The sequence below is a fragment of the Myotis myotis genome, unplaced genomic scaffold (assembly GCF_014108235.1).
Source record: "Myotis myotis isolate mMyoMyo1 unplaced genomic scaffold, mMyoMyo1.p scaffold_m19_p_19, whole genome shotgun sequence".
NCBI lineage: Eukaryota > Metazoa > Chordata > Mammalia > Chiroptera > Vespertilionidae > Myotis > Myotis myotis.
Genome location: NW_023416323.1, coordinates 17211327 through 17229413, shown reverse-complemented (window position 1 = coordinate 17229413; position 18087 = coordinate 17211327). Strand labels below are relative to the sequence as shown.

Sequence of the window (18087 nt, the reverse complement as noted above, 5' to 3'; positions counted from 1 at the left end):
GCCCACAGCCTGGGCCGGGGTGCCAGCCGCCGTGGCACCTGTTCACGGCTGTTTTCCCTTCGCCAGGGGCTCAGCTTTCAGGTCTGATAAATATTAATGCCTGAGTAGGGTTGCGGGTGTCCCCACAGGGAGATAGTCTTTCTGGAAGGCGCGTCAGGGTGCCTAGCCAGCGTCGCAACAGGACACCAGGCCTGACTCTGAGCTCCTTGCCTGCCCCACCCACCCGACTCTGGACCTGCCCCACCTCAGACCTGCTCTGGTTCTCAAAACCAGAGCTGGCACCGTGTGAGCTAAGCATCTGGCCCCGAGGAAGAGATGGAGTCAGAAAGAAATAAGTTCTTGAGTGACTGGGTGACGGCACCGTGCCCTCAAAACCATGAGCCCCATTTTCCAAAAGGATGGTGGGGCTTTAGGCTGAGGGTTCTCCTTGAGACTCTGCGTGTGACCTTGGAGGAGTCAGGGCTGCCCAGGGTCTTGGACCTTCTCAACTCTCTCCAAAAAGATCTCCTTTAGAAGACACGGACTTCTCGAAGGCGGGGACCCCTTCAGGGAGCAGCCGTGGGTGAAATGGACCTTCCTACAGCGCCCACTGTTTCTGGTGCTTCTGAGTCCTGGCGCTGGTCCTCCCCGCGGCCATGAGGGGAGGTAGGCATGGTTTTTCTCCACGCTCACCTGGACTAAGGGAATATGGCTCAGAAGTTCAGCCACTTGCCCAGGGTTGCACAGAGAGGGGGCAGGGCTGAGATTTCTATTCAAATCCAGAGGCGATGGACTTAAAAGTGGGGGCTCTGGCCTAGCCAGTTTGACTCAGTGGATAAGGTGTTGGCCTGTGGATTGGAGTCCCGGGTTTGATTCCAGTCAAGGGCACATACCTCAGTTGCAGGCTCGATCCCCAGCCCTAGTCGGGGCTCGTATGAGAGGCAACTAATCGATGTGTCTCTCTCACATTGATGTTTCTCCCTGTCTTCCCCCCTCCCTTTCACTCTCTCTAAAAATCAATGGAAAAATATGCTCAGATGAGGATTAACAACAACAACAAAAAGTGGGGGCTCTGGGTGCAAATTCCAGCTCCATAACTTAGAAGCTGTGTGATCTTGGCCAAGTAGCTTAGCCTCTCTGGACTTCAGTCTCCTCGTCTATAAAGTGGAAGTAATACTTGTGCCCCGACCTCATCTGGTCACTGAAAGGATGAAGTGGGCGATGGGTGGAGATTTAGAACAGAGCTTGGCTGGCTAAGGGTCGATCTCCTCACTCTAAGACACTGAACCATCCGCTGGCCACTTCTGTGGGCCCTGTGAGGTATCTAACCCAGCCCCCAGAATGGCGGGCAAGAACACGCTTTGAGCCCAGGAGGAAGTGGAGTCAAGACCCAAAGTGGGAACGAGGGACGGTCAGTCACTGTTCCTGGTGAGCGCCATCCTCTCGACAGCTGGAATGTTCTAAATCCTTCTAAGACCTGGGCAGATTGGCATTTTAAAATGTGCTTCCCCTTTTGGAGCGGGCCATGCCTAAGTATTTTTGGCCCGTGAAAGGAACATCGTTTCAGAGCCAGGACAGTGAAACCACGCGTGCTCGCACAACCCAATGAAAACACCGGCCACTAAGCCCTTTCCCCTGGCGGCTGCTCGGCAGGCAGGGGGGGTGTCCTGCAGGGAGAGGGTCCGTGGGCTCAGGCCGGTGGGCGGGCAGCTGAGAGGTGGGGTCAGGAACTAGGGAACCTTGGGAATCCCACAAGCTACCACAAATGTGGTTAAAAATGTCATATGCACTAAGGTCAAACATGTGCTTATGCCGTGACCAGCAATTCTACTCCTAGGTATCTATTCAACACAAATGTCTCATGTATTTTTCAAGAAAAGACATGAATGAGAATGTTCAGAGAAATAGTATTTGTGTTAGCCTAAAATGGGAACTACCGAAAAGCCCACTGACAGTGGAATGGGTGAATAAATTGTGGTATATATAATGGTGGAATACTATACAGCAATACAAAGCTGTGAGTACTCCTGCAGGCAAAAACAGGGAAGCATTTCACAGACATAATACAGAGCCAAAAGCCAGATTCACAGAGCACATACATTTCTATTTAGACAAAGTACAAAGATGGTCTATGCAGACACATGCTACAAGCTACAATGTAGTGAACCTTGCAAACATTACGCTGAGTGAAAGAAGCCAGGCACAAAAGGCCACACATGTGATTCCATTTATACAAAACATTCAGAATGGGCCAATCCATACAGAGGGAAAGTACATTAGTGGCTGCCAGGGGCTGAGGGATCGAGGGGTGACAGCTAAAAGGAACAGGGTTTCTTTTCGAGGTGACGAAAATGTTTTCAAATTGATTGTGGCGATGGTTGCACAAGTCTAAATACACCAAAAGCCATTGAATTGCAATCACTGAATTGGTGGGTTGTGTGGTATGTGAATTATATCTCAATAAAGCTGCTAAAAATAAAAACACAATTTGGTGTTAGAAGTCAGGACGCCTGGCGTTCTCCTAGCTGTAAGGTGCCGGCCTTGGTCGGGGTAGGACCTGCAAGGGGGCTGCTGGGAGACGGGACAGGCCTTATTTCTGGGTCCTGGTTACACAGATGTGCTTACTCTGTGAAAATTCCACAAGCTGGACCCCTGTGATGACGCACACTGTTCTGTATGGAGGCCACACTTCAACAAAAGGTTTTTAAGAAACAACCCAGTTTAGTGTTGGACACATGCTTCAGGCCAAGTTTACATCCCCATCAATGAGTCCAGGCCCAACCAACCGCAGAAATAAAAGACTAGGACAGGCCGGCTGGCGGTCAGGCTTTGGAATATCCTGTAGTGACTCAGAGTAACAGCTGGAAAGAATCTGTTGCTGCTGACTCCCCAGCCCCCGTCGGCAGTACCAGCACCGAGGACCTGCCGCAGCCCACTGAGCATTCCGGGGCCTGCGAGCTTGGCTGCTGAGGGTGAGGGGAGCCTGGGCGGGGGCAGGGCCGCTGGTGAAGCCCTAAGCCGGACTCACAGGCCTCCAGCAAGCCCTGACCAATAGCCTCCCTAACACGACCCACCCAGGGACAAGGATGCCTTTATTGCAAAGGATCAGGGGAGGCTGGCCTGGCAGGCCAGGAGCTGGGCATGCGGCAGTCAGTACACATCAGAGCAAGGCCCGTCTGCCTCTGTTTGAATTCAGCTCGACCACTTCCCAGCTCTGTGATCGTGGGACGCACATTCAAAGTTCCCATCAGTAAAACCGGGTAACACGCCTATTTCTCAGGCTGTCCGGAGACCTAAACTAGATGATGACGTAACCTCTGAACATAACCTCTCGGATGTAGTCAGTGTGCAGGGAACATTGGCTGCCATTTTTACCTGCTGTAGGGCGCGGACCGGTTTGTACTGAGCACCTACTGCATGCCGGGCACCCTCGAGGCAGTGCCAAGTCATTGCCTTCTGCTTTTGTCCCACCCCTCCCCCACCCACCTATGCCCAACTTTCTCCAGAAACCTCCCTGGCTCAGAAGCCAGGAAGTAACCACAGAAATGATCGCTGTGGATTTTGTGCTGCAAATCAGGGGTCTGTTGAGAAGCCAGCAGCAAGGGAGTCTTTGAGCACACTCAAGATTTATGCGGCGGGCTTGTCCCATCATCCCCAGTGGCAGGTCCACCCTGGCGATCGTTTATCAAAGGAGTTTTATGAGGCTGCGAAGTTCATGGGAATAGCCTGGGATTCTGAGATGGAGGAGATTGGGGGAATGGTGTCTCCTAGACGGGGAGACTGGGCTGTTTGCTTCTGGATTCTTTTTCCAGGTTAACGGGAGCAGGCAGAATTTTAGGGGCACCTGATTTTGCTCTTTGTCTAGTATGTGTCCCGTGCTCTGATCCTTAATTGTGCAATGCGAGCAGGGATTTTTTTTTTTTTCCTCCAGAAAGCACTTTGCAGCTTACAAATGCCTCTGCCTATGTTGTGTCAGGCCCCAGATATGGGAAGTGGTCCCCACTTCCATTCTCTGAGGCTAATGTGTTTGAATAAAGAAGGGATGCTGAGTCAGGGTCGCCAAAAACACATCTTTTTCGGTGTTTACATTGAACAAGTCGGCACGGCTCACACATACAAAAGGCAAGGAGATTGCACCAGCCCGGCCGCTGGGAGCTTAGCTTGGTCTCAGGAACGGTGTCCTTCAGCCTCAGTCTCCTCATCTCTCAAATGGAGATGGGGACTCCCGCTGGGCTCTGCCCTGCAATCTAATACATGCGAAATGGTTCATACACCCAAGGCCTCCATAAATCCCAGGTCTTGTTTTTCTTTATTGTTAACGATTTCATTTCCTCCTCTGAGAAGAACATACTTTTGCCAGCAGCCGGCTATGTTTGAAGCTCCTTTTGAGAGGAGAGAAGTGCCTGCTTCATTCTTAGGCAAAAAATAGGGCAGTCAGATGATACATTATATTTTTCTAGTCCCCAGCGAGCTACAGGCCAAACACACAGCATACGTAGGCTCTAAAAGAGGAAGGATGGGCCAGCCTGGGAAGGTGCATGGGCCTGGGAGGGATGCCAAGGGTGCGTGCACAGTGTAGAGGGAGGAGGAAATGGCAGAGGCCCCAGTGAGGAGGGAAGTGGGGGTATGGGGTCCAGAGAAGTGGGGCACTGATCTGGACTGCTGGCACTGGGAAGAGTAAGAGACTAGAAGACAGAGCAGGAGAGGTGGCGGGAGCTGCCCGACTCTGGAACTTAGAAGGTGTGGTGAGGTTTGGGATGTAGTCTGGCATCCCAGGTTCAAGCAGGGATGGGCCCTAACTGTGCCCCTGGCTTTGAGACACTGTGGGATGGGGAAAGGGAAGTCACTCAGGCTCTGCTCCGGTGGGAGAGGCAGGCTCAGAAACAGACACATAAAATCACCTGTGCTCAGTGCTGGGAGCCTGGAAGCTCACTCTCCCCCAGGGTGGGGGCAGGTTCCTGAAGCTTCTGAGCCAGCACTGCAGAAAGCCCCAAGTCTGAGATGTGCCCAGATGCTCCGCAATGATGCTTTCTGGTCTCCTGCAGAACCGAGGGGTGGGCCTTTCCTCCCATTTCCCGGAGCCAGGTCTGCCTGTGAGCCTCTGCCAGGGCTTTTCAAGTCCACTGCACTGGCATCCTAGGAACAGAGATGGGGAGAGCTGGGGCCGCACACTGCGGGGTCTGAGGGAGCTGCAAATGGGGTGGAGAGACTCAGGGAAGCAGAGAGATGGCTCTGCTGGGGTCGGGAGGCTGTGGCTCTGGGATATTCTGGTGGCTCATTCCTGATGAGCTTTTCTCACTTCTCCCTTACAAACGGGAACTTTGAGACTGTTTTGGCATGTGACGCTAACACAGATGAGCCTTGACATTCCTCATCTTCGCGCACACTTGGCCTGTTTTGTGTCCAGGCACAAACCTGCCAGGGCCTCAGTTTCCTTACCTGTGAAATTGGGGACACATGTGAGGAGAGGGAGGACAGGACTCTGCCCTCCCTGCCCTAACAAGCTGGCATCTCAGACTTAGGGCAAAGCTAAGGGACTTATGGAGACATGGTGCCTAGGTCCAGCCACCACGCTGCGTGACCTTGGGCCTTTACTGCCCTTCCCTGTGCCTTGATCTCCTCACCTGTAAACTGGGGATATAACAGAACCTACCTCACTGGCTCATTGTTAAGATTTGGTGCCTTTGCATCTGTAAGGCACAGGTCTCTGCGTGTACTTCATATCCCGCCCACGTGCCAAACTACTGTCACCTCTGTGTTCAGAGAGAGTGCTTCGCCTGGGCTGTCTCACTCCATCCTCCTCCCAGCGCTATGGGGACGGTGTTTTGTTATCCCTGTTTTACAGATGGGGAAACTGAGGCTCAGAGAGGTTAAGTTGCAGGTCAAGGCCACACAGCTAGTAAATGGCAGAACTGCGGTGTTAATCTGCTATGTCAATCTGTACTCGTGGCCCCACCCAGATGCCATCCACCCACAGATCACCAACCATCATCACCTGCCTTCCTCCTTCTGAGATCTGTGCCTGGCTCCCGAGATGTGTGGCAGGGGAATGACCTGAGTCACTGGGTCATTGAGGGAAATAAAACATCCAGCTGGATGCTTCTCTCTTCCTGCTCCTGGCCCGCTTCATATGCACACACAGGCACATGCATGTACACATGCACACATACACACCAACACATGCAAACACAAATACAGAGACACTTGAACGCATGCATACTCATACACACAAGCACATGCAGACACACACCTTCACACATGTGGCACATACTGACTGATCCCAGCTTAGCCAAGAAAACTCCACCTCCTTTTTTGTATCCGGTTGACCCCTGGGGCCCTCCTTCCTCAGACACTGTGTGGGACCTCATCACAGTGTCCCTCTCACCTCAGATTGCAGACAGGCAGTAGTAGAACCTCCTCAACACTGGATAGAGCCAGGCAGAGTCAACACGCACACACTGTCACCTACAACGTGCCAGGCCCCGTGCCCAGCGCATCGGGCTCTCTCTGCCTCATTTGATCCACACACAAAAATCTGGTGAGGATCAAGATCCCATTGTACAGAGCAGGAGACTGAGATTTCGGGAGCTGAGAGGTTTGCCCAAGGCTCACTCAACTAGAGAGGGATGGGACAGGATATCCACCGTGAACAAGACAGATCTGATTCCTGCCCGGGGGAAGGAGCACAGACAGGGAACAGTCGACAGAGAAGAAAATCAACAGCAAATTCCTATGCCAATGAGCTGAGTCAGAGAATAACAGGAGGGACCGATTTGAAATGGAGACGGCAGGGAAGTCTCTCCGGGAAGATACTGCAGCCAAGACCATAAAGAGAAGAGGAGCAGAGAGCCCGGAAAGGCATTTGAGGTGGAAGGAACAGCATGTGCAAGCCTCACGGAACCCACAGCGGACCTGCACTGCCTAAGCTGGCATAGCTTTACCAGCAGCTCTTGGTCTGTGTGAGGCTTCCTACTTGTGCTAGGATACAATCAAACAGACCTCACCCTTCAAAGTTTTTCTAACCCGTCCACCTCCTCTCACCAGGTATTAAAAATGCCAGAAGCAGGGAAACCCCTTGCCCTGCCTCCAACATTCCTTCGGGGCAGTTTGGCTGATACAGCTGTTTTATGAGCCTCGGTGAAGGCCTGCATTTTGCGTTTCTGGCGATGATGCTGATTTTCCTGTTCACCCCTGGACTGTGACCCCTGGAATAGCCACCAGGGTTTCCAAAGAGGTGGCCCTTTCCTCTTGTTCCATTTATTTATAATGCATGGCCCTCCTCCTCGCCAGAGGAAGCCTAGTTTTATTTACATGTCAGTGCCCCAGAGGGCACAGGGGCCCACATGGCACCTTTGTCCCCGGGCTCACTCTGGGCTCCAGCTGGCAGGTCAGGACAGCTGTCACCTGCTTAGAAGTCAGAGACTCATAGAATTTTGAGGCTGGAAGGGGTGGCATTTCACAGATGGGAAATGTGAGGCCCAGAAAGGCCTGGATGTGCCAAGGCCTCCAGCCTGTCAGAGCTGCAGGGAGTACGGAGGGGTCCTTGCCATGTCTCCTACCATAGACAATCACGATCAGCAGAGGGTGATGGGGACCAGACGTGTGCCTGGTGAGGCTGCACAGGGTCTGACTCCCAGCCCCAGCACTCCTGAAAAGTAACTTAACCCTCAGTGCCTCCTCTTTCTCATCCGTAAAACAGGCTTTCCATCACACTTTAACCCAGAGTTTCTGGGAGGAGTCACTGTGCTGGTGCATATAAAGTGCTTAGAAAAGAACCACTGGCTGGTGGGCTCAGTGGTTAGAGCTTCAGCTCGAGGGTTTGATTCCTGGTCAAGGTCAGGTATCTGGCATGCAGGAGGCAACCAATCGATGTTTCTCTCTCTCTTCTTCTCGTCCACTCTCCTTAAAAATCAGTGGAAAAAATATCCTCCGTTAAGGATTAACAATAACTAACTAACTAAATAAATAAATAAAGTGCTTAGAAAAGAACCCTGGCGCATGCTAAGGTCTCTCTCTGTGTATTAAATAAATACAATGCATCTATTCACATACACAATAATTACATGGAAACAGTGAATCCCCTGTCAGAGCTCCCGTTTAACAAGAGGAAGGAAGGCCCCAGAGTTGTTGAGTCACTTGCCCTGGAACACACAGCTCTGGACACACAGGACCCTTTCTGCCCCTGGACAGGGGTGCAGAGGGGTGTGTCAGGCGAGGCCTCTGCCCCCAGGATGGTGCGTCTACTAGTGTGTTCCAGGAGACCGACGGCTCCTCTTCCCTCTGCCTCCAAATTTAGAACACTGGGCACTGGAAAGTGCCCCCAACTCTGGGCCGCGGAGGGCTGTAATGACCCTTGTGGGGTCCCCCTTTTAGAAGGAGGAGGGGGCCATAGCACCCTGAATGGACTTGGCTCCTGGACTGAGGCTGCTCTTCCCCCACGAGAGCGCCTTCTCCGACTCCTCAGTCTCAGGGGACACCAGCCACTTCCTTACCTGCCTCCTCCTGCGTCCTGCTTGACCTTTACTTAAAGACCAGCTGTAGCCGCTGATGGGTTTCCGCGGGTCCCCCGAGGAGACCCTTCAGACAGCTCCAGCCTGGCGCGCTGGAGAGAGCCCCTAATTGGGGCAATGAATCATCGTTCGCGGCTCCCGGCTGGACACAAAATAGATAGAGGAGCCGGCGCGCTATTGTGCGCAGTTTGGGACGCGGGGGGAGGGAAGAGGGGGAACAGCCTAGGAAAGGGGGAGAACGGGGAGGAGGAGGGGAGGGCGCGCGAGGGAGGGATTCCCCGCCCGCTGGTTCCCGCCCGCTCTCCTCCTCCCTTCTCCTCCCTCCGCGCCCGCCCTCCCGCCTCCCTCCTCCCCAATTAAATGACCCAACGCTTTGGCAGGCGCCGAGCTCGCACATGCGGCTGCCGCTCCAGCCGCCCGGGGCCCGCCGCCGCCGCCGCTGCGTTCCGGGCGCGCTGGGCGCGGCGCCGCCGGGGGCTGGGCGGGCCGGGGGCGGGGGGGCGCCCCTGTGAGCGGCCGAGCTCCCGCGCCCGCGCCGGCCGCCCGCCGCCAAACTTTGCGGCGCGCACACATGCTCCAAGTTGGGCGCGGCGGCGGCGCGGGCGGGCGCTGAGGGCGGCGCGGGGCGGCCATGAGCGGGCGGCCGGTCTCCCGCAAGCAGCGGCTCATGGCCGCCGTGGGCGAGCGGGCGGCGGGCGGCGGCGGCGCGCCGCTCTCCTGCTTCATCTGCGGCGGCGGCATCGGGCGCGGCAAGGAGCTGAAGCTGCAGGTGAAGCAGCCGGCGGCGGCGGGCGCGGGGACCCCGGCGCAGCCCTTCTTCCCGTTCCTGCAGCAGCAGGAGCCGGCGCCCGGCGCGCGCGAGCTGTCCCCGGCCGACGGCTGCGTGCTGGTGTGCGCCGTGTGCCGCTGCTTCCTGGGCGAGCAGTGGGCCGCCTTCGAGCGCGCCCGCACGCCCGTGGACAAGCGCATGTACTGGCTCAAGCGGCCCCACCAGTGCGACGCGGGCGCGGGCGGGCGCCGCGGGGGCGCAGGGGCCCCCCGCGAGTGGAACGTCGCCTACGCCCTGGGTGGCGCGGCCGGCGACGACGACGAAGACGACGACGGCGGTGGCCCCGGCCCCCGGATCTCCGCCGAAGAGCCTCGAGACTCGGAGTTGTCGGAGCTGTCGGACACCGACCCCCTCTCGGAGCCCGACTCTGTCGCGCGCGACGCCTTAAGCCCCCGCCAGGACGGGGCGCCAGCGGCGCGGACCCCTCTGGGGCCTGGGCCTCGTGGCGGCCGCTGCCAGGAGTGGAGGACGGCGCCGGGACCCCCTCCGGGACAGAGCGCCGAGACCCCCGCGCAGGGTGACGTGGAGGAGGAGGAGGGGGACCCCTCGAAGCTCCACGTGGACGGGGAGCCCAAGACCGGCATTCGGCGCCGGAGAAAGGGCGTCGGGAGGCCCTGGGTCCCTGAGGCCCGGGCCAGTGTCCTGAGAGGGATTCAAGGCCCTTGGCCAGGCCCTCCAGCCCCAGTGGCCCCTGCAGACGGCATGAGAGGAGCCCCTTCAGGCAGGGCCGTCAAGACGCTGGAGAGCAGGCCCCTGGGGGAGCCCCGTGGAGGCTACTGCCTCTCCGAGGACAGTGACATCCACATCACCAGCGAGGAGGAGGACCGCAAGGAGCCGCCTCTCCCGAGCCCCTGTGGCCCCAAAGAGAAGGAGACCGGTGGCCGCGTCCCCCGGGTTCCTCCGGAGAGCCGCCCGGCGCCACCAGGGGGCCTTTGCTGCTACATCTGCGGGTCGGCGCTGTCCCCGGCCTCGCAGCACCAGATCCACGTGCAGAAGCAGGAGAAGCTGGCTCAGGCCCCCTTCTTTCCCTTCCTGTGGCTGCACAGCCCACCTCCCGGGGCTCAGCCCATCAGCGAGGGCGGCAGCACGCTGGTGTGTCCCTGCTGCTTCTCCTCCCTCATGCAGCAGTGGCAAAGCTTCGAGCTGGCCAGCGTGCCTGTCCTGCAGAGACTGTACGTGGTGCCTCTGAACAGCCACGCCCCCGGCATGGCCTCCAAGGGCAGGAGGCTCCCGAGGGAGGAGGGCACCACCTCGGGGACCCTGCCAGAGGCCTGCTACCTCTGTGGTGAGGACTGCACCCCTGACGCCCGGGCTGTGGCCTCCAGGATCCTCAATGGCAATGCCAGGAGCACCATGCATTTCCCCTTCCTCAGCCTCCTGCCCTGCCCCCCCAATGCCCGAGGCCCCAACAAGCGCGGTGAGGTTCGTAGCTGCCCCAAGTGCTTCAGCGTCCTGGAGGACATCTGGGCCCTGTACCGGGCCTGTCAGAATGAGGAGCTCATCACCTCTGTGCAGGGCTTCCTGGGCAGGTACCACCAGGCCTTCCCTGCCTCTGACCCTGCTCTCTCCGAGCTGCCCACATCGACCCAGGGCAGCGCCGTGTCCGTCTGCTACATCTGCGGGACTGAGCTGGGCCCCGGGAAGGAGTTCCAGCTCAACGTGAACCCCTCCAGTCGCTTGGGCGAGAAGGAACCCTTCTTCCCCTTCCTCACTGTGTACCCACCTGCTCCACGTGCCAGGCCTGCCGACTCCACGGGCCTGGTGGCCACCTGCGTGCTCTGCTACCACGACTTGCTAGGCCAGTGGCTGCAGCACGAGGCACGCAATGCCCACCATGCTGTCAGTGCCTGGTCCCGGCAGTACCAAGTGGACACGTTTGTGTGCTTCTTCTGCCAGCAGGAGAGGAAGCGGTGTCTTGGGTTGAAGGCTGTGCGGGTGGCCCGGCTGCCCTTGTTTCTCTATACCCTGCGAGCGAGCCACAGCCTGCTGGTGGACGACGGGCGGCAGCTGATCATCGGCGCCTGTGTGGAGTGTGGGACGCTGGTGTGTGCTGGCCAAGGGCTTACCCGCCAGGGACCTGTGGGCTGGAGCTCCCCAGTGGCAACGGCGATAAAGGTAAGCAGCGGTTCTCATCTCATCCTCTGACATCCAGGCAGGGAAAGAAGAGATGTTTTCTGTTTCTCTGCCAGGAGTTAGCACTGATTCTGTGTGGTGTGTTCCAGCAGGAGGTGCCCTGCCTGAGTCAGCAGGCTGGTGTTGGGTGGATGTACCGGCTTGGCTGGGCTGAGAGGCATGCCCAGCTCAGAGGAGTTGGGGGCCAGGAGTGGTCTTGTGGAAGAATAGGGCACAGCTGAAAGCAGCAAGCATGGGCCTGAACTTGAGTGTGTTTGCAGCAGAATCTACCAAACAGAGGAAGTTCGGGGCATGTCTGTCATCCGCCTGATAACATTGGTAATTAGTCCAGCCACGCAGGTCACTGAGAGGTCTCCGTACTTACCCGGTTTCAAACACATCAGAGGTGGAAGTTCCTCTTCACTCTAGCTCCCTGGTGGCTTAGCTTTTCCAGAGTTTTCCATCCAAGTTCACACTTTCCCTTTGTGACTCTGGCTGCTTAACAGCAGATAGAAAGATTTCCAGATGTGAGGGTTTGGTACCCAGGAGGACAGTGGCCTAAACAGACTTTTCCCCCTGTGGGAAGTGAGTCTTTCTTCTCTGCAAGTCAGCTGTGCCGGAGGAGGCAGGAGGCCTGGCGCTGGCCCTGTTTATAAGGCGCCTGCCTTCACGCTGCCTGCCCAAGAGGAGCCAGACAGGGCTCAGTTCATTTCGGATCTGGCTTTGCAAAGACTGAAGCGGGCGCTGCCCCTGGTGGGTCTGAAGTGGGCATCTGTGAGCTGTGATCACCATTATGGCCACCCAGGGTCGTGAGTCCTGATTTCTACCAAAGACAGACCGGCTTGTTTCAATCAGACGCCTGTAAGCGGTAGCCGCTGGTGAGGGGCCCGCAGAAGGATGTGGGAATGGGGAACTCTCTCTCTGGTCTGTTCAGGAATAGTCATTCCACTTGTTTGAAAGGTTCCTGTGTCCATGTGTGTGGCACCTTTAAAGTGACCGGGCCCATGGCCTGGCCGGCGTGGCTCAGTGATTGTGTGTCAACCTAGGAGCCAGGAGGTCATGGTTCGATTCCCAGTCAGGCCATATGCCTGGGTTGAGTGCTCGATCCCCAGTGTGGGGTGTGCAGGAGGTAGCCAGTCAATGATTCTCCCTCATCATTGATGTTTCTATCTCTCTCTCCCTCTCCCTTCCTCTCTGAAATAAAATAAATAAATAAAGTGACAGGGCCCAAATTTGACCCCCTGCCTGCCACTCCCTCCTCTACCCCCCGTCATGGGTTTGGCCCCATTCCTCATGCTCTATCCAGGGCTCCTTCTGCACTGATGTTGCTTTGGACTTCAGAGCTGCCTTTGGGGACTTTGGTGGTAGGTCCTCTCGTTTGTGGTGGGTGGCAGATCTTTGTGGCGCCTACTGCTGGACATCTGGAGAATTGCACTTTCCACAAGGGCTGGCACTGGGAGAAGAGCCCAGCTTTGGAGCAGGACAGATCTGGGTTCCACTCTTTTCCTTTCTCTGAGAAACCAAGTGCCAATGAGTCCGTTTATTATCCTTGCCGAGCTCGTTCCCTTGGCTGAGGAGTGGCAATCTCTATCACCCGCCTTGCAGGGTCACTGTGAGAATTGAATGAATGGGGGAATGTAAACACTCCCAGAAAGTCAAGTGCTTGGATGGTAGTGGGCCCATGTCCACCCGACGTGTTGGGGCAGTTTTTTCTAGGTTAATCTTCCACGAGGCTTCGGGTTTGCAGGCTGGGTGTGGATTTCAGGTATGACAGTGTGTCATGGGGTAATCAAAGTGCTGTCTCTGGGGCCTCTCCGACAGCATGTTTTCTGCAGGACATCCAAACTGGGCCGAGTTTTCTCATGTTGATTTGCTTGCTCATCAGGATTGATGAGATGCCAACTGGGGGCCTCAACGGATAGGAGCTTGAGGAAACAAAAGAAGCTACAGTTCTTAGTCCAGCTGGGGAGGTGGGAGCTGAGGGTAGCCTGGTGTGGAAGAACACGCAAGCTGGTATCTGTCCAGAAGTGGTTGGCGTGAGTTTGGGAAGGCTGGATGTCAGACTAACTTTTGCACCATTTCTTTTTCTAACTCCTCACCATAGCCCTATGAGGCCCGATGATTCCCATTTTACAGATGAGTAAGTTGAGACTCAGAAAAGTCCGATGACTTTGGTAACTATCCAAGTAGATGGCTGAGGGGGCTTTTGAACCCAGGTCTTCTGACCCCGAAGTCCTGTTCATTGGATGGAGTGAGGTAAAGCAGGAGGAAAGGGACAGAGGTAAGGAGGAGCCATGCAGCCTTGGATGGGCAGGAGTACCTGTGGGTGTGGTGGAGGTGAGGTGAAGGGGAAGTCAGGATGGAGTAACTAGAAGCCTTGAAAGCAGGAAAAGGAAGTTGGGTTTAGGGGAGCAATAAAAAGTTCTTACAAGAAGGCTTGGATCAGGCCAGGAACAGATCCCCGCAGGGCCTGGCTGTGGCAGCAATGCAGGTGGATGGTGAGGCCAGCGCGCCTGTTTGTGGTGGAGGCAGCAGGGTGGGCCTCAGGCTGGAGTAGACGATGGAAAGAGAAGCATAGACCCCACCTGTAAGAGCACCTGATTGACAGGAGATGCCGGAAATGCAGCGTCTGCCTTTCCTCCCTGCACCCCTGCCTCCCATTCATTCAGCCAGCGTTCATGAGGTGCCTCCTCTGAGGCAGGTGCTGTTCTAGGCACCGAGGACTTGGTGGCAAGTTCAGAGCCTTCAGTGTCAGGGGACAAAGAGTCAACAAAGACTATAGCCTCCCGCAGAGCTGGGAGCACAGCAGGAGGAGGAGGAGGCCGTGCCAGGCCCGGGTGGGGAGTGAGAGCGCATGCACGCTGGCGGGAGCTGGGAGCACTACAAAGGGACTGGTGCGCAGGAACTGTGGGCAAAGCAGCAGCTGAGCCACCGGGAGGGGCAGAGGCCGCCACGCTCGTTTCCTATGCCAGCTCCCGACTCCTTGGTTCTCACGTTCATATTCTGTGTCTCTCTTTAGCGTGTGGTTTGAGAATTTGGGGGGAGTGGCTGGGGCTTTGGAGGGTGGCCGCAGGGAAACCACTTAGCTGGGACGGTATGTTCCAGAGCCTCATCCATACCGCCTTCTATAATGCTCAGCTGTTTCCTGTTAGCATGTATTCCTTAGTGACAACCTTAAATAGTATGAAAGAAAATGGGAGAGAAGGAAGGAGGGAAGGAGGGAAGGAAGGAAAAGAGGGAAGGAAAGGAAAAGAGGGAAGGAAAGGAGGGAAGGGAAGGGAAGCGAAGGGAAGGGAAGCGAAGGGAAGGAGGAGAGGGAAGGAAAGAAGGACACAGGGAAGAAGGAAAGAAAGGAGAGTATCACCAGTGCCCTTGGGGTGTGTTTGTAGCTTTTCTCTCCAGCTGGACCCCTTGCCCCGGAGCACCCTGCCCTGCAGTCACCACGTCTCTGAGCTGGCCGCTCGGATAGGGCTGTGCCAAGGCTGGGCTGGGGAGGCTGCAGCCCACCCTTCCAGGGTCCTGGCATCCCTTCCCCGCGGAGGAGCCCCATCACACACAAGGCTCTGCAGAGCCACCGAAAGACCCTGGGTCGGCCTTCTGACAGGCCTGGCTTTCGTTTTCATCCTGCTGGGAGCTGGCTGTGTGACCTTGGGTAAACGCATGCCCTCTCTGAGCCTCCGTCGCAGTGTAGATGATCATCCTCTGGAAGGTTTGTGATGTCAGAGCAGCTTACGTTCAGCAAGGATACGAGACGTGTCCATTCCTTTCTCCCTCCCTGAGGTACTGGATGCTCTGCTGGGTCTCTTGTTGTCACCCCCCGGCTCTGATGTTGCAGTCCCTGGCCCCCACCTCTCTGCTGGGGGTGGAGAATGGTTGTCCCTCTCTTCAAAGCTAGTGGGCACAGCTGACCAGGCTGCTGGCGATGGCACTGGGGACATCCTGATGATGATGCCTGTATAGGATGTTTTCCGTGTTCCAGGCTGTGCCACCTGCTTCACCTGTGTTCACACTTACTAAATCCTCATCACAACCCTGTGTGGGGAGGCGCCACTGTGCTCATTTCATAGAGGAAACAGCAAGTCCAGAGAGATCAAGTAATTTGCCCAAGGTCACTCAGCCAGTAACAACAGGACCAGCATTGGGTCCAGGAGTCCAGTTCTGTAGTCTGTGTCCTAACCTCTACTCTGTCCTGCCTTTCTGTCCTCTCTGGGGCTCCAGCTGTGAAGGTGGCAGTGCCCTTCGGGGGCAGGTCATCATTTTCTCTACATGTGCCTCCTCCACCCAGAGCAGCTGAGAGGCAGGAGGTGTCTGTATGGACTAGAGGCCCCAAGAAGCCCCCACTAGCCAGCTCTCTGTCCCCCGCTCCTCTGGCCTGCTGACAACGTGTGCCCTTTGTCTGTGCTCTCCCCAGCATTGCTCAGGTGTTCAGATTTCAGTCAGGACTCCTCCTGCTGCTGGGAGAGGCCTGCTCCGTCCAAGATGGGTCAGCTGCATGATCGATTGGCTTTCCTTGCAAGCCAGTTGGCGGGCAGGCCGCCCTTCCCTCTTCCAGCTCCGTCTGGAGAGCGTTCTGGGTAATGGAGCGTGCAGCTGTTTACCTAACCGCACCCTGGCCCCTCACCGTGGGGACGCCTCGCCGAGCCCCCAAGTGCGGCCTCCCAGCCCAGAACAGGTGTTGCTGCCGCGGTGCCTTTCTTTTCTCAGCGCTGACATCTGAGGCCTGCAGAGCGCGTCTGTCATCACTCGCCTGTCAGGCCCAGCACGCACATCTGTTTCCCGTGTTTCCTGGCTATCTGCGCCCACACGGCTCCTGCTCTTCAGGGAGGGCCTGGCCGCTCCTGCTGCCCCGTCCAGGCTAGTGGGGCACCTCAGCATGGCGACGGATCAGATAGGGGAGCTTTGTGGGCTGCCCCACTGGGCTGACTGGCACCCTGTCCCAGCCCGTCGCTGGGAAGTAACTGGGCTCTAGGCCTTTTTCAAGCGCCAACCACCTTCTCCAGGGGAAGTCTGTGCTTTGCTTGACAGTTGGGAGCCATCTGCTCCGAGGACTGAACTTTCCAGACTTGCCTTGTCCTAAACCTGGAGGTGATTGGAGACAACTGGGGAAGAGGAAGCGGAGACAAAAGGTCTTCAAAACTCAGCCGACTCTGGATGCAGGGAAGGGAAGGGGCTGGAGGAGGGGTGGCTGCCTTTGGCCACGGCCAGAATCTGTAAAGCTTTCCGGCCCCTTCTCTGGTTAGATTTCCCTGGATCGCACCCATGAGTGTTTTTCGAGTGTTTGTAGGTTCTGGGCAAGTTTGCCGCCTTTGCACATTTTCTCAGCTTGGGAACAGCCCAGGTCTGGGATTCAGGCTCATCGTCTGCCCTAGGTCCATGTTTCAGTGCGGATGGTGGAGAGCGATGGTACTCCTGCCGTCCAGAAAAGCATTTCAGAACCTGGCTGCCGTTCTCCATGGAGCCCCAAGTGGGAACTTATGGGGACAGTTGTGAAAGGAGCTTCTACCTACTGGGTGACCTTCACCCGGTTTCCCCATCTGTCAGAATGAAAGGTCTGGTCTTCAGGGCTCACAAGCGGTCTGCAGTACCCGCCTGAGCCTAGCGGACTGGGGCCCTGTGATGAGAAGGATGCTGAGGCTGTGCCTAGACTTGCTGGGAACATATCTAGTGATATATTGGCGGTTTCTTCTGTGGAGTTAGGGACGGAGAATGACTTCTTGGGGTCTAAGTTTTCTTTATTTCATTTTCATTTCCCCCCCAATTTTCATTGAGATATAATTGACACATAACATTTTATAAGTTTAAGGTATACAGTGTGTTGATTTGATACATTTACTTGTTGCAAAATGATTACCACCATAGCATTAGCTCACATAGCTACCCTTTCTTTTTGTGGTGAGAACATGTAAGATCTACTCTCATGGCAATATTCAAGGATATGATACAGTATTATCACCTGTAACCACCATGCTGTAATTTAGATCCCCAAACTTGTTGATCTTATAGCCGGAAGTTTGTACCCTTTGTCTATATCTCCCTATTTAGTGAGGTCTAGGATTTAAATTCCATCTATGATGCCTGGACCCCGAACCACCATGATATTCTACCCTGTGGAGGATGATGACATGTTAGGGTCAGAAAAACCCCGCTGATCATCGTTTTTCAGACAACGCTACACCAGGAGGACCAACAGGCCCACAGCCTTATGCCACTTTTGCTGGTTTGTGTTTTTTCTTTTTTTTTCAGTAACACCAGCTAATTATATGTATAAGTTTTGTAAGAAATTCTGGCAGCCCTGTGCCAGGGACGCAGCTGCACTTCTGCTTCTACCTTGTCCTGGGCTGCCCTCGAGAAATGTAAACACACTTTCTGCCCATTAGCTCAACAAATGTTTGCGTGCATGCCTACTGTCCGCCAGGTGCTCTGTGAGCACCTGACGCTCCAAGGACGTGCTGTGGAATCAGGCAGCCTCTGCCCTTGGGTGCTGGCAGGGGACCAGGAGTGAAGGGACTGACTGTAGCCATGCAGTGTGTTCTCTGCTGGGGTCTGCTGAGAGCCCAGCAGAAGTTTGGAAAATAGGTACATTCAGGAAAGGCTTCCTGGAGGAGGTGGCATCTAAGCTGAGTCCTGAAGACTGAAAAGGACTCAGCCGGGTCCACA

The 18087-nt window shown here is 56.0% G+C and overlaps 1 protein-coding gene across 4 annotated transcripts in view; it reads left to right on the top strand.

Moving 5' to 3' along the window:
• Nucleotides 1-8963: 8963 nt before the first annotated feature.
• The window catches only part of GSE1 (Gse1 coiled-coil protein), a 416147-nt gene continuing 407023 nt past the window's right edge, over nucleotides 8964-18087 (top strand). For 2 of the 4 annotated variants that reach the window (XM_036346654.1, XM_036346651.1), the window contains exon 1: nucleotides 8971-11433. In XM_036346654.1, coding sequence (XP_036202547.1) covers nucleotides 9121-11433 — 2313 coding nt within the window. In that variant the 5' untranslated portion in view covers nucleotides 8971-9120. Of the gene's footprint in view, nucleotides 11434-18087 lie in introns of all 4 variants that reach the window. The other 2 variants (XM_036346653.1, XM_036346652.1) reach the window with 2 other exon arrangements.